The sequence below is a fragment of the Polypterus senegalus genome, chromosome 8 (assembly GCF_016835505.1).
Source record: "Polypterus senegalus isolate Bchr_013 chromosome 8, ASM1683550v1, whole genome shotgun sequence".
Classification (NCBI taxonomy): domain Eukaryota; kingdom Metazoa; phylum Chordata; class Cladistia; order Polypteriformes; family Polypteridae; genus Polypterus; species Polypterus senegalus.
This window is the reverse complement of record NC_053161.1, coordinates 178,693,553-178,710,597: the sequence shown is the minus strand read 5'-3', so window position 1 is coordinate 178,710,597 and position 17,045 is coordinate 178,693,553. Positions and strand designations below refer to the sequence as shown.

The 17,045-nt window shown below is 42.6% G+C and overlaps 1 protein-coding gene across 1 annotated transcript in view; it reads right to left on the bottom strand.

The window, feature by feature from the left end:
• LOC120534731 (zinc finger protein 271-like) overlaps positions 1-17,045 on the bottom strand; it is a 58,605-nt gene that overhangs the window by 13,125 nt on the left and 28,435 nt on the right. Inside the window, exon 4 of the mRNA XM_039762315.1 lies at positions 4,543-5,029. Within this exon, the coding sequence (XP_039618249.1) occupies positions 4,543-5,029 (487 nt within the window). The remainder of the gene's footprint in view (positions 1-4,542; positions 5,030-17,045) is intronic.

The following is a 17,045-nucleotide window of genomic DNA, read 5'->3' as shown; positions in this document are numbered from 1 at the left end:
GAACATGCAAACTCCACACAGGGATGACCCATGAAGCGAACCCGGGTCTCCTAACTGCGAGGCAGCAGCGCCACCACTGCGCAGACACAAAAAGCAACAAGAAGGGCAATACTCACAAGCTTCTCCAGAAACTCAACAATCCACTGTGGAGTTCCTCTCTCTGAGCGAATATAAAAGGCAAGAGTGAAGTCAGGGTGGTCTCACCTCCCACAAAGTACAGGGAAAGGAGCTGCATTTACATCTCCATGTATTTGCTCCAGCAGACCCTTTTATCCAAAGTGACTTACAAAAAAGGTAAACATAATCAAGTCACAGGAAAAGGTAACAAAATTAACAAAAGTGAAGAGCTCAGAACAAGACAAGCGAGTTACAATTCCCAGATTACTAAACAGCTGATATCAACATCACCCAACCAGAGGGCCTGCAAACGCTTCTTAAACACCTCGCATGGAGGTGGGCCAGCTAGTTATGACATGTGAGCAAAACTGAGATTTGATACAACGCAGAGGTGACATCACCAGGAGCTTTTCATCAGCAGACCCGATTGGTCGAGAAAGAGCATCGGACCTTAGAGGTGTCTCCATATATATAGACCCTCTAACTACTCTGTAGGCAAGTATCAAGGATTGGAAATTAATATGTCCTGCTACCGGAGAGACAGCAATAAATATTAAATAATAAACCAACATAATAATATTATTTATTATTATTATTATTAATAAAATCTTTACATTGGAATTCTATGAGGTTGCAACAAAAGCATACGATCAAAGTGGAGTTTATGATATTATTTATCTGGACTTTCAGAAAGCATTTGATAAGGTGCCACATGAGAGGTTGGGCATCAAGTTAAAAGAAGTGGGAGTTCAGGGTGATGTTTTTAGATGGGTGCAGAATTGGCTGAAACACAGGAAGCAGATGGTGATGGTGCGAGGAACCTCATCAGAACTGGCCGATGTTAAGAGTGGTGACCAGCAGGGGGCAGTGCTAGGGCCGCTGCTATTTTTAATATATATAAATGATTTAGATAGGAATATAAGTAACAAGCTGGTTAAGTTTGCAGAGGATACCAAGATAGGTGGATTAGCAGATAATTTGGAATCCGTTATATCATTACAGAAGGACCTGGATAGCATACAGGCTTGGGCAGATTTGTGGCAGATGAAATTTAATGTCAGTAAATGTAAAGAATTACACATAGGAAGTAAAAATATTAGGTTTGAATACACAATGGGCGGTTGAAAAATCGAGAGTACACCTTATGAGAAGGATTTAGGAGTCAAAGTGGACTCCAAGCTATCAACTTCCCAACAGTGTTCAGAAGCCATTAAGAAGGCTAACAGAATGTCAGGTTATATAGCACGATCTGTGGAGTACAAGTCCAAGGAGGTTCTGCTCAACCTTTATAATGCACTGGTGAGGCCTCATCTGGAGTCCTGTGTGCAGTTTTGGTCTCCAGGATACAAAAAGGACATAGCAGCACTAGAAAAGGTCCAGAGAAGAGCGATTAGGCTGATTCCAGGTCTACAGGGGTTGAATTATAAGGAAAGATTAAAAGAGCTGAGCCATTACAGTTTAAGCAAAAGAAGATTAAGAGGTGACATGATTGAAGTGTTTAAAATTATGAAGGGAATTAGTACAGTGGATCGAGACTTGTATTTTAAAATGAGTTCATCAAGAACACGGGGACACAGTTGGAAACTTGTTAAGGGTAAATTTCGCACAAACATTAGGAAGTTTTTCTTTACACAAAGAACGATAGACACTTGGAATAAGTTACCAAGTAGTGTGGTAAACAGTAAGACGTTAGGGACTTTCAAAACTCGACTCAATGTTTTCTTGAAGGAAACAAGTGGATAGGACTGGCGAGCTTTGTTGGGCTGAATGGCCTGTTCTCGTCTAGACTGTTCTAATGTTACATTTCTATAGCACTTTTTTCACTAGCGCGTTAGTGAGTGGAGAGCTACGTCAACCACCACTAATGTATAGCATCCACCTGGTCGATGTGACGGGTGGCAGCTACTTTTGTGCCAGTACACTCAACACACAAGCTATTAGGTGGTAGTGAGAGAGAGAGAGAGAGACAATTAGAGACAGGGGATGATCAGGGGGCCAGAATGACTCGACCGTGGTGGACAATTTACCAAGATATCGGGATACATCCTACTATTTAAGGAGGATACCCAGGGATCGTTTATGAGCAAACAGAGTCAGGTCCTCGGTTTAATGTCTCATCCGAAGGATAGTGCCATGTTTACAAGGCAGTATGCACCGTCACTGCACTGGGATTCACATTCAGACCATAGCTTAAACGCCCCTGCTGGCCTCACCAACATCTCTTCTATCAGTAACTCAAGCTTTTCCAAGATGGTTTCCCATTCACATACTGGCCGGGCCTGAACAGGCTTAGCTTCAGGTGAATGACCTGTCCTGAAGTGCAGGTGCTGTGGCTGCTGCTTGGTTCACAGACAGGGCATTCATTTTGCTACACTGTGGTTGGACTGTACAACCTCTTACCATATATAAAGTACTGGCCGGGATCGAACATAATGAAAATGACTTAAAAACATGAAACAATTACAAAACAACAAAAAACCATCCATCCATTATCCACCCTGCTATATCCTAACCACAGGGGTCTACTGGAGCCAATCCCAGCCAACACAGGGCGCAAGGCAGGAAGCCAGCCCACCGCAGACAACAAAAAACCTAAATCAAAATAAATGCACGCTGGGGAAACAAAATCTGTTCAGTACTAAAACAGAAAAGGTGTGTTGAGGACATGCAGGGTGCTTGAAGATTATTGTGAGCCAAAAATGTCTGGAGCATGATAAAGAAATCAAAAAGCAAGCAAAAGGTCAAAATACAAGGAATCAGAAGGAGACGAGGCAATCAAGAACCAACAGGCAAAACAAAATTAGAACATTAGAACAATCTGGAAAGGCCATTCAGCCCGACAAAGCTTGCCAGTCCTATCCAGGTTCTTCTAAAATAACACCAAGTCGACACTTGGAATAAGCGACCAAGTACTGTGGTGGACAGCAAGACGTCAAGGACTTTCAAAACTTGACTTGATGTTTTTTTGAAAGAAATCAGTGGATAAGACTGGCGAGCTCCGTTCGTTTTCGTCTAGAGCAGGGGTGTCGAACTCCAGGCCTGGAGGGCCGCAGTGGCTGCAGGTTTTCATTCTGACTTTTTTCCTAATTAGTGACCATATTTCACTGCTAATTCACTTCTTTTCATTTTATTGGCTCTGTGTTTAAGGATTCAGCCCTCTGAATTTATTCCCTTTTTCATTAAATGACAGCCAAACAGAAATGAGATGTGAAACGAGCCAACAGATGACCAGCTAAATTGGGATTTCAAACTCCAACCAATCTCTTAATGAGAAGTGGATTCTTGCTGTTAATTGGCTTGTTGTTGCTCTCATTCTGCCACAGCAGACATTTTTAAAACTGTTGACTTTTCTGTTTTTTCTAAGTACACCGTCAAAATATTTTGGTGACCCGAGAGATCAACCTTACCAAGACCATCACTCTTCTTAATTTTCAGATATTGTGTGATGTGGAGGCTTGTTTTGTGTCTCATTATTGTTTGGCTACTAATTAAGGAAAAAGAGAACTAAGAGAGTGGAGTCAAGTTAATGAAAATTAAGGCAAAAGAAGTTCATTATCAGCAAAAACTGGTCATTAATGAAGAAGATGGTTAGAATGAAAACCTGCAGCCACTGCGGCCCTCCAGGACTGGAGCTCGACACCTGTGGTCTAGAGGGTTCTAATGTTCTAACCAGGACTTCAACACTCTGGCAATCTGGGCTTTACAGAAGAGTGTGTGCCTACTACAAGGTTACAAGACAGTAACACCAAAAGCAAACTAGTTAAGTTGTGAATTCAGCAAACAAAATGGCCTCCAAACTGTTACCACAAAGCAGGCCAGAATCCAAGCTAGCCTGTCCAGAAAAGGTTCACTCGCCAACAGTCGGGGTGTCTACCCACCTGGCAGGCTTCAGTTTACACGGAGCAAATGGGTTTGAGCTTAAAAAAAAAAAAAAAAAAAAATCAAACATAAAACCATAGTCACAAAATACGATCAAACTGCCCCAAAAGGGAGTGGATTACTTAAACCCTTGATTTGAAGGGGAGGGAAAAAAGGGCAATAAAAGAAGGATTTATTTACTAAAATTGTGGGTCTGGGGTGGTGTCTAACAGTGATGCAAGGGGTGGTCCCACCTCTAAAAGACAGGGAACATTTAAAGAAACAGTACATAAACAAGTCTGTGCCTCACAAAAAAATAAAAGATGAAGGCTAAATAAAAATTTGTAGAAATCATAAAATAAGAAATAACCCAAACTGAAAAATAAATGAATAAGGCAAGGAAAAGGAATAGAACTTTAAGCCATGGAAGGAACCCACACACCTTTTAACTTTTCAACTTAGAATGCGTCAATCATATAAGATACCTTTTTAATTAATAATTGGCTGGGGGCCCCTTCAGGTCAGTCACATGACATGTTACCCAGATTTTTCGATTTCAGCTCTTACCTTCACTGGAATACCTTAAACTCGATGCTCTCTCAGTCTTCATCACATCCCAGTCCCAAGACTCGCTCTTCAGACGGACAAAGTGCAGTTCACTCTCTGTCACGCCTGTTCCACTTCCCTCCCCATGTAGACGCACAGGCCGACAGGCCCATTCTGATTCAACGTCTTCAGACTTGACGCGGCTTACAATGTCGCAGGTGTCGGATGTTGGCTCAGGCTCTCCTTTAATGACTGCCAGCCCCCCTTGACAATTCTCTTCTTTTGTCTGACGTTGCCCAGACTCCCAATAACTGTCATCGTCTAGTTCTTCTTTAATGACCACAAGTCTTTTGTTCTCCATGGTATACGTGGACACTCGGGTGTAGCCGGACATTCTCTTCAGGTCAACTGTTTTACGTGGGGGCCGCTTGCACCTCAATGTTGTAGTCTCCTCGACAGATGGCCTTCTCTCAATTAGGGATATTATAATGATAGTAACACCTTGTACTTGTCACCCATCAGTTTTTCTTTACTGACAACAGCCAACACTTCCAATTGTCAGCAACAGAAACAAGCCCATAGCAGGCAGTGGCAGGTCTGGCTCTCGATGTTTGCCCCCTCAAATAAAATAAAGGGCCTTACCCCAGGCAGCCAGTCTCTCCGGCCATCTATGGGTGTGCTTCAGCTTGACAGGCCTCTCTCGGTCTGTTTTACACAAGACATACCAGCTAATCACATGGATGCAAGTGGTCTTCCTCGTTCTGATTGGCTAAGCATAGCGATCGGCTTCAAGCTGCCGATTGGCCCAGTCTTTGAAAGCTGGCACTCCTGCGGTTAGCCTCCACACCACATGTCCAAGATGGCAATACTGGTCTACACAGCACCTCAGTTTTCATGTGTCATCAGTCGTCTCTTCTAAAGTCACTTACTTGTGCTACTATGATGACATCTGGAGAGGCTACTGGACACTCGGAGGATTCTCTTCCATTCTGCATTTGTCACTGTAAACTTCACCCCCTTTTATTTGCCCTGTAGACAGAACAAAATGAACCAAAATCAGAAAAGCCCCAAACACATCTGAGCCAGCAATCTGCCACCCAATCAGTCAAGCTTCTCTTACCTGGACCTTCTCGTGAGTTTTTACATGGACCAAAGACCTGGCTTACAAGAGGTCTACTTGGACACCACAAGGCAAAGACAAACCATAACGTAACGTCCTACGACAATTTGTAAATGATTCCGTATGCTCATTGGTTGTGAACATCGGGGTGGCTCCCCTAAGACCACTAAGGTTTGTGAATGTATTTACAGGTGCATGTGATACTAGTCCAGCGAGAAAATACTGATTCTCATCAGAATCTGCTTTTTTATTTTTAATCACTTGCGTCTGACAAATCTTTTCATAAATTCCAAAAAAATTATGTTTTTTTTTGTTACTTTCTTATTCTCCGTTTTCATAAGAACATTAGAAACTTGACATATGACAGGAGACCATTCAGTCCATTTGTCACTTGTGTGTTTCGCTACTAGCTAACCTGTCCTGGCATCTCATTCACGTTCTTTTTTAAGGTTGTCAAAGTTTCTGCTTCAACTTCCTGCCTCGGTAGTTTTGTTCCAGAGTCCCACAGACTCTTTGTATAAAGAATCCTCCTTGGCTTCAGTCAGAAATACACTTCCTGTTCCTCTGACTAACAACACTACTCAAAACCCACCGCAAAGTTTAGTTGTATTCGTGATAGTTTATTTTTAGCCTGCTCAGGGTTGCAGCTAACAACTATTGTGCCAAGTACAGTTAATTGCCTGATTAATGTTTCGATTCATCAGTCAATTTGGTTAAAAATGTTCATGTAAACGTGCAAGCGCTTTATTGAAAAGTGATTTTTTTTTTCTTACATAAAAAACATAAGAAATTTAACAAACGAGAGGAGACCATTCAGCTAGCAAAAGGTCAAAATTTAAGGAGTCAAAATGAGACGAGGCAATCAAAAACCAACAGGCGAAACAAAATTAGAACATTAGAACAATTCAGACAAGAACACCAAAGCTCGCCAGTCCTATACACTTATTTCTTCCAAAACAACATCGAGTTTTGAAAGTCCCTAAAGTCTTACTGTCCGCCACAATACTTGGTCGCTTATTCCAAGTGTCTATCGTTCTTTGTCTAAAGAAAAACTTCCTAATGTTTGTGCGAAATTTACCCTTAACAAGTTTCCAACTGTGCCCCCCGTGTTCTTGATGAACTCATTTTAAAACTTGATCCACTGTACTAATTCCCTTCATAATTTTAAACACTTCAGTTAGGTCTCCTCTTGATCTTCCTTTGCTTAAACGGTAAAGGCTCAGCTCTTTTAATCTTTCCTCATAATTCATCCCCTGTAGTCTCTGAATCAGCCAAGTCGCTCTTCTCTGGACATTTTCTAGTGCTGCTATGTCCTTTTTGTAACCTGGAGACCAAAACTTCACCCAGGACTCCAGATGAGGCCTCACCAGTGTGTTATAAAGCTTGAGCAGATGATACTGTGACTTGTACTCCACACATCAAGGCGCTATATAACCTGACATTCTATTAGCCTTCTTAATCGCTCCTGAACACTGTCTGGAGGTCCACTATGACTCCTAAATCCTCTCATAAGGTGTACTCTCGATATTGAGACCACCCATTGTGTATTCAAACCTAACATTTTTACTTCGTATGTGTAATTCTTTACATTCACTAACATTAAATTTCATCGTCCACAAATCTGCCCAAAACTGTATGCTATCCAAGTCCTTCTGTAATGATGTAATGGACTCCAAATTATCTATGTATCATCTGCAAACTTACCCAGCTTGTTACTTATATTCCTAAATCATTTATAAATATTAAAAATAGCAGCGGCCCTAGCACTGCCACCAGCTGGTCACCACTCTTAACATTGGCCAATTCTGATGAGGTTCCTCACACCATCACCACCCTTTGCTTTCTGTGTCTGAGCCAACTATACACCCATCTAAAAACATCACCCTGAACTGCCACTTCTTTTAGTTTGATGCCCAACCTCTCATGTGGCACCTTATCAAATGCTTTCTGAAAGTCCAGATAAATAATATCATCTGAACCACTCTGGTGGTTTCCTTTTGTTGCCTCCTCATAGAATTCCAGCCTGTTAGTAAAACACGACCTCCCTCTTCTGAGCCCATTCTGACTGTTCAGTTAAACTCCTGTCCTTGCCATGTGTTAGTCAATCTTATCCTTAATAATAATAATGCTAAGCAGGCCCAACATCTCACTCAGATTCTTCTCAAAGGTTTCTACTTCAACTCCCTGTCTCGGTAGTTTTGTTTCAGAGTCCAACAAACTCTTTGCGTAAAGAAGTGCTCCTTGGCTTCGGTTTTAAATATGCTTCCTTTTAATTTGCACTGTTGTCCTCGAGCATGTGATGCACCATTACGCTGAAAGAATGTTGCCTGATCTACTTATCAATGCCCTCTGGGGATTTTAAATACCCAGATTAGGTCTTCCTTGCACGCTACCAGAGGGCAGGTTGATGTCATCAACCAAAAATGGGTGATTAAGAGCTCAGCAGATGTCCTGTAAACAAAAAAACTGTACAGTTATCACATACGCAGAGTTTTCAAGGGTGATATCTAAACTAAGAGATATCGAAGAACAGGGACATAATGGAGAAAGGCTTTGATTTCGGCTTTTAAACACCTTATGTATTTTAACCAATCGCATTAATTAGCACTGGTATGTCAACTGCTTTTATTCCGTGATCATTCTGTAACTGGCTTCTGTGGCGGAAGCTCCCCGTCTGGCATTTGGCGAGGAGTAATAAAAGATGTAATGAACAGCTTTTCTCCTGACTAATTGCCAACTTTAAAGGTTCATCAGACTTGTCCTCTAGATGAGAAGTTTCTTTCTTTAATTAATTGGTTTTGATTTCCAAACCAAGTGAACTCATTTTTTACTGATCTTGCAACACCCCGAGGTTTGTGAATTTGTTTACAGGTGCACATTATACTATTCCTGCAAGAAAACATTGACTCACATTAGAACCTGCTTATTTTATTATTAATCACTTGTGTTTAAAAAAAATGGATTCATAAATTTCAAAAATCATATTTTGTATTCTCGGTTTTCCTAAGAACGTAAGAAATTTGACAAACAAGAGAAGACCATTCAGTCCATTTGTCTCTTGTTTGTTTAGCTAATAGCTAAGATGTCCCGGCATCTCATTCACATTCTTCTTTAAAGGTCATTGGGGTTTCTACTTCAACTCCATGAGTCTGTAGTTTGTTCCAGATTTCCAAAGTTCTTTGCTTATAGAAGTCTTTTCTGGCTTCAGTCCTAAATGTGCTTCCCTTTTCTAAATAATCGACATATCACCTGTAATAATTCCAACAGATGGAGCATCATAAACATTTGCAGTACTAAAATGCATTTCATTTTTCATTCCAACAGATGGCACACCACAAACATTTGTACTAATCAAGTACACTCCTACAAGCATTTTGTAATGCACCATCTACTGGAATGACAATTCAATGCAATGCTTCAGTCGTAAATGCACTTCCCTTTCCCAAATAATCTACATATCACCCGTAATAATTCCAACAGATTGATCATCATAAACATTTGCAGTAATAAAATGCATTGCATTTTTCATTCTAACACATAGCGCATCACACACATTAACATTCCTTTAATGAATCCCATACCAGATGGCATCTATGAAGACACCAGTACTGAATTGTCATTCCAGTAGATGGTGTATTACAAAATGCTTGTAGGAATGTACTTTATTATTACAAATGTTTGTGATGTGCCACAGGAGAGCTCTGGAGGGGTTGTTCTTAACCAAAGTGGACGTCACATTTGTGCCGATGAGGCTACTTGTATTAAGGCTTACTGCTAAGCCCTACAAAGCCTCAAAGTGTACTTCTTAAGCTCATTCACTGAGCCACTTATGTGTTCTGCTCATCACTTACTCTGCCATATATGGATTACTACCAGTCTAGCACATTCCATGATGTGTTTGCATATTCTTTTAACCAATGCTACACGTGGATTAAGCTCTCCAAGACCATTCTGCCTTCTTCTATCATATTGGAACAGCGTGCCGGTTCAGTTATTAACCTTCATTCACAGTCCTTACTATAGTTTGTTACCAAGTGCCTTAAAGACTTTTCTATTTTCAGAAGTTAATAAACCGCATGCAAATATTTTAATTGTCTTCATATCTTTTTTTTATCAAGATGCCATTACAGTGACTGTAAAAAATTAGGCAAGTTATTACTTGTGTGTATAATGGCTATTACTGCTTGAAATTACTAATTTTAGATTTAGCTGAAGATAAACTAAACACAGATTGATGGTTAGGAAAGGAACTACATGAAGGACAGATAGGTAGAAGGGTGCCGTATAAAAGATTGATAGAAAGTAAAGGACACTACATAGCAGATAGATAAATGGTTAGGAAAATCACTACACGACTGATAATATACGATAGATAGAGATGAATGGGTGAAAGACACTATATGACCGATTGATAGAGAAATTTGAAAGGCACTATATATATATATATATATATAGAGAGAGAGAGAGACCGAATTGCCTTGAAAGCTTGCATACTGTAATCTTTTAAGCCAATAAAAGGTGCAACTTTGACTTATCACTAAAGGCACTATATAAATAGACAGATATGAAAGGCACTATATAATAGATACAGACAGATAGCATTATTTTCCAAAAGGCTTTTTTGTTTTAAAGTAAACACAGAAATATTACAACAAACAACAACCACCATCCCCTTTAAATAGATATAAAGACTAACTGATAGATATCAATTATAAATATTTATATAGCATCTTTTATAAGTATACAGAGAAGAGAGTCAGCGAGAAATGCCCGACCCTTTGCATGCGCGCTGAAAGCCCTTCGTGACCAGCGGCCACTTTTTTTTACACCTCGCCCTTCACGTTCAAAGGCGCGGAGCATGCGTGAAGCGAAGCACTGACAGGCGGTGTGTGTCGAAGCGAAATAAAAACAGAACTAGGACCGAACTAGGGGGCCGGGGTCACGAAAACCAAACAGAGAAACGGATACAAAGACATAGAGGAAAAAAAAAAAAAAAAAAGGGAAATGCAGGCAACCTTAAATGGTCATCTTTGGTATAAAGCATCATTCGTAGAGAACCGCAACAAAGCGGCGTCCTTTAATGGGCGGCCACTTCGTACGTGTGAGTGAGCGGAGCCCGCGGCGCACCGCACAACTGAGGCGGAGGAGGAGGACGTTCATGCGGGGCTCGCGCACTCCGACCTCTACTCCACTCCTCTTTCGCTCTCACTTTATAACACAGTACGTACCGTTGCTTTCTCTTTTGTTTATTATTTTTTTCCGGACAGTCGGATACCGTCAGCCCGCCAATCGATTCAACCACTTCAGCGTGCGCCTGTAAACACGGCGAGTCATCCCACTTCCGGTGACGTCGTCAGCTTCAACTCTGGAAAGCTTTAAATAGCCCACTTCTAAAATAAGGTGTATTGCTGCCATCTACTGGATGGAGGAAGAACCAAACTTATAGACCGATAGTGAACACATTTTTTTCTCAGCGTCATTTTTAACAGAACTTCAAAAAATAAATAACATGATTATATTATAACACATAACTACAACTAAAGTATCTTTTGGCTGCTCCCACTTAAGGGTTGCCACAGTAGATCATCTTCTTCCAAATCTTGCTGTCCTCTACATCCTGTTCTGTCACACCCATAAACCTCCTCTTAGGTCTTCCTCTTTTCCTTTTACCTGGCAGCTCTATCCTTAACATTCTTTTCCCTATATACCCAGCATCTTTCTTCTGGGACAGCAGTTGCTGCCTCTCAGTAAGGAGACCTGCGGGTTCGCTGCCCGGGTCCTCCTTGCGTGGAGTTTTGCATGGTCTCCTTGTGTCTGCGTGGGTTTCCTCCCACAGTCCAAAGACATGCAGGTTAGGTGGATTGGTGATTCTAAATTGGCCCTAGTGTGTTTGTGTGTGTGTGTCCTGCGGTGGGCTGGTGCCCTGCCCGGGGTTTGTCTCCTGCCTTGTGCCCTGTGTTGGCTGGGATTGGCTCCAGCAGACCCCCGTGACCCTGTAGTTAGGATATATTGGGGTTGGATAATGGATGGATAATCTAATCTAGCTTCGCAGACCACACTGGCCATCACCAAGTTCTAGGAGATGTGAAGGATGTCACTAGGAGCTCAGTCTCCTAAGAACAGAGATCGCGCTCTGGCCTTTCTTCTCTTGTTCCTCTGTGTTATGAGACCAGTCCAGTTTTTCATTGATGTGCACCCCCAAGTACTTGTAGGAGTTGACCACCTCTACATCTACACCCTGACTAGAGACCGGACATAGAGGCTCTTCAGTGAGGTGAGAGTTGTGTTGCTGTAGGTATGAAGGAGCGCCGGTTGTGTGTCTTGACTCACTTCTGTGGTTTAATTCATCGGCTGAAAGTCGATGGTGCAGTGGTTGTGGGTTCAAATCCCACCACCGTGTGACCCTGAGGGAGTCACCTGACCTGCCTGTGCTCCAATTGGAAAACCAGTATTGTATTATAAATGTTGTAAGTTGACTTGGATAAAAGCAAATGAAGTAAATGTAGTGTGTGTGGATGTGCTCATTGTTCATAATGGTATAATAGGTGTCTTTTCGAACTGCCTGTCCCAAGGTTTCTTCCATTTTTTCCCTACCAGTGTGTTTTTGGGGGAGTTTTTCCTTGTCTTCTTAGAGAGTCAAGGCTGGGGGGCTGTCAAGAGGCAGGGCTTGTTAAAGCCCATTGCAGCACTTCTTGTGTGATTCTGGGCTATACAAAAATAAATTGTATTGTATTGTATTGTACCCAGTTTTGCCTTCTTCCACTACCACCTCCAGTGGGTCCAGAAAGCGTCCCATAGCGGTGGCTGCCTTCTTAATCAGCTTGTTGACTTGGTGGGCCCTGCTTGAAAGTGATGTTACCAGCCCAGGACATCACACTGACCATCATAGACTTGTAGAAGATATGAAGGATTTCACCTCCCACATTAAAGGATAGCAGTCTCCTTAAAAAAGAGGGAGAGGCTCCTCTGCCTATTCTTCTATACTTCCTCTGTGTTCTGAGACTAGTCCAACATGTCATTGATGTGGACCCCCAAGCACTTGTAGGAGTGGACCACCACTATATCTTCTCCCTGAATAGACCAGACACAGAGGCACCTTGGTGTGGTGAAAGTCAATAAAATGTCCCTTTGGTTTTGCTGATGTTAAGTTGCAGACAATTCTTAAAGTTCTCTCCCTCACTCCTCTCCTCTGTCTCAACCCTTTTATCAAACCACTCCATAAATGCAGAATCAGCTGAGGATGTCTGCAAGCGACATGACCTTGTGTCACATTTATACTCTGAGGTGCCCAGGGTGACGTGAAAAGTAGAGAGGACTGGTCCTTATGGTCCTCCAGTGTTATTCACACAGTCCTTGAGTCTCACAAATTGCTGTCGGCCTGACAGGCAGTCCATTATCAGGACACCATAGGCTCATCCACCTGCATCTTTGAGCAGTTGTTGGCCTTTAAAAATAACCAAGGTATCATTTTGGGTGTTGGGTGACCAAGGAATATAATGGTTTTATTTATTTATTTTTTATTTTATTTTGACATGTTCTTATTTCAGATTCCATCCATTCATCCATCCATCTTCTCGATTCATGTAACCAGAGTAATCCCGGCAAATACTGAGCACATGGTAGGAGTAATCCCTGAATAGGGCGCCAGGTAAGCACCTACACACCACACCCCGAGCCCTCAAAACCCTTTTATTTTTCTTTACTTTTGACTAGCTGCCCAATTCTACCCCATCAGTTCTCCGTTTTCTCGGTCTGAAATACTCACCGTGCCTCAAGGTTCAGTTAGGATGCAGCTGGCGCATGCGTGGCGCAGATCGGCTATTGCCAACCCCTCACCCACCCGCTTCACGCTCCTGACAAGTCACAGTTCCTAGTGTATATCGGACAGCGAATCAGCAGCGAGCTTTGCCTTCATCTGCCTGGGAAAAGAAGGGGCGTGGAGAGGTGACGTCACCAGCAGGCAGTCCGAATGCTCCCAGTGCGCGTGGCGTCGTGACAAGAGGAGGTGGTGCTGCGGAGTTTGAGGTCTTTATTAAACAAACAAGAAAAAAAACAACACTAGGGAGAGTTTCTGTCGAGCCCTGTCTGATCCAAGCGCTATTTTTTCTTTCCTTGTGAATCCGCACCGCACATGAGCTGGCGAGTCGAGTTTGGTCGTCCGCTACTCAGTCTCCGTTCGTCTCCATCTGTGATTATCGGGCGTTTTTTTTAACTGTCATAGGCGATCATTTCTTGCTACGGAGGCTCTATACCGTACAATGAAATAAATTGTGGGATTACCCGTATTGCGTACGTATGTGAAAATAAATCATACATACGCTATACTTTCCCATACATACGCGATAAGGATTATCCCATCATTTTTTTCATTGTGCGGTCCAGAGTTTCCGTGTTAACAGCTCTATGAGTTTCATTGTTCATTTAGTCCTTGGTGCCGAGCCGCCCGTTAAGGCAGTCCGTGAGGAATCGAGCTTCACGTGGAGAACATCAGTGCCGACCAGGGTGGGCTAAACGCAAGGGCAAGCAGAGCAATGACGAGCGGCCCCCGACATTGTAGTAAAGTGAAAGACACTCACTGATAAACCCATTTGGTAATCTTGATGCACCTTAAACAAAATCAAATTAATGACGAAGTTTTTTGGCTGCAGTCTATGATCTGTTCTGCCAAACAACTCCCCCGCCCCCAAAAAAAATAATAAATAACGGGGTAGTTTCTTTACAAATGCGCCTGTCAATAAAATGGAGATCGTTTAACGGACTTCGGGGTAACAGGGTGATACAACAGTCGTCTTTTGGGTCTTCTATGTCATTGTAATTGTAAATCAAGACGTGACAATGGCGTGCAGCACTTTTTATTGATATGGTGTCCGATATGCAGACCTCGATTTCTTTCCATCCATTTCTTATCCCGCAAATCCAAGGCGGGGCATTTGGAGCCTATGCCAGCTAGCATTGAGCAGAAGGCAGGAATAACATGGGTCAGGGCACCAGTCTATCACAAAGTACAACAGGGCCAATACACCTCATCTGGATGTCAGTGGATTGCCAAGGAAACCCATATGGACATGAGGAGAACATGCTGTAGATGCCCCAGAGGTGGGTTGGGTGGAGGACAGAATTGGAGTACTGGGTGGGATGCCATGATGGATGGATGGACTAAATGGAGGCAATACCTGTTCAGGATGCCTTATTGTCCCCACCCTAGGTGGGATGTCCAAAGATTACAAAACCCGGCAAGGAGATTTAAACTGTGGCACAGAGTGCTGTTGCATTGCAAGACAGACACTGGCGCTCATATCTTGGGTGCTCCGTTCGTGGACTTTGTATGTTCTCCCAATGTCCATGTATGAGATTTTGGGGCTCCAGTTTCCAGGTTAGGGAAGGCATTGGTGCCTCGTCCCCTGATGTCTGTGTGGCACCCTGGCCAGGGATTAGCCCTGCTTTGTGTGCTCTGCTTGCTGGGCTAGGCTCCAGCTTTCTGTATAAGCGGGTTTAGAAGATGGGTGGGCAGATGGACAGATCTAAATAAGCTGACTTTCAAGGCTTTGTGTTAAGTTTGAATTTTGGCTTAAGATTCTTTAAACTTTCCAACGTAAGAGCATCATGACTGAGTCCTGTTTTGGATTAGAGTGGCTCTCTGTGTGTTCATACACAGTGCCTTCCATGATGTTCATGACAAAGACCCATTATTTCCTTGATTCCCCCAATGCTCCACAGTTTAAAATTACAAATCAGACATTGTGATTGAAGTGCACACTGCAGACTGTCATTTAAGGGTCTTTGCAGACATTTTGGTGACACAACACTTTTTCTACACATTTCCCCCATTTCAGAGCACCATAATGTTTGGCACAACTGGTGTCCCAGGTGTTTGTGATCACTCAAGTGGGTTTCATGGCTTCATAAGATACATCAACTTGCTTCTACAATTTGGAGTCTGGAGTTGCCATTGGTCAACATGAGGACCAATTGCCAATGAAAGTTAATCATGAGGTGGATAAACAAGAATGAATGAATGAATGAATGAATGCCCTTATTGTCATTGCATGTAAACATACACTGAAATTTACTGACTCTCTTAAAAGAGAAACTGTACACCATGCACTCCATGTTCACCCACATTAGTTATACAGTAACATTACAAAAAAAAAAAAGATGGGCTTAGATGTCAGTGGCACCTTAGGATGACCAAAATCAACAGTCTGGAATATCATGAAGAAGGAAGAACACACTGGTGGGCTCAGTGATCACAAAGGGACAGGTAGGCCAAGGAAGACCTCCACTGCTGAGGGGTAGAAGAGTCCTCACTGTGGTCAAGAGAAAGCCTCAAATGTCTGTCTGATAGATCATACACAGTCTTCAGGAGGCCGGTGTGAATGTGCCAGAGACGACTATCAGCAGAAGACTTCATGAACAGAACAACAGAGGATACACTGCAAGATGGAGACCACAAAAGAACAGGATGGCCAGATAACAGTTTGTGAAAAAGAACTTTAAAGAGCCTGCAGAATTCTGGGAAAAGGTCTTGTGGGCAGATGAGACAAACATGAACTTGATCAGAGTGATGGTGAGAGAAGAGTGTGGCGACGAAGAGGAACTGCCCAAGATCTAAAGCAGACCACCTCATCTGTTAAACATGACGGTGCTGGGGGTGTTATGTGGTGGGCATGTATGGCTGCCCCAAGTCCTGGCACACTTCTCTTCACTGATGATGGAACTGCTGATGGCAAAAAATGAATTCTGAGGTGTAGAGAAAACATCCAATCTGCTCAAGTTCCAGTAAAGGCCTCCAAACTCGCTGGACGGCACGTCCTCCTATAATAAGGTAATGAGCCAAACGTACTGCTGAGGTCACACAGGAGTTTGTCGAAGTTAAAAAAAATTCTTGAATGGCCAAACCAGTCGCCCGATTTAAATCCAATTGAGCAGGCCTTCCATATACTGAAGAGAGAACCTAAGAGGACAAGCAGGAGCTGAAGATGGCTGCATTAGAGGCCTGGCACAGCATCACCAGAGAAGACCCTCAGCACCCGGTGACATCTGTGAATCGCAGACATCAAGCAGTCATTGCATGCTGGGATATGTGACAAAGTCCTAAATGTGATAGTGGCTTTAATAAACCTGCCATTGCTGTGTGCCAAACATTATGGTGCCCTGAAATGGGGGGACCGTGTGGAAACAGTGCTGTGTGACCAAAATGTCTGCAAAGACCCTTAAATGACAGTCTGTAGTGTGCACTTTAATCACAATGTCTGTGATTTGTAACTGTGGAGCAGACTGGGAAATCATGGAGAAATGTCTGTTTGTCCTCAACATTATGGAGGGCACCGTGTGTTTTCAACAAATAATAAATGCTGTGGTGCTGCTAAACCTTTTATAAATTCCAGTTTCCCATCATTTAAAC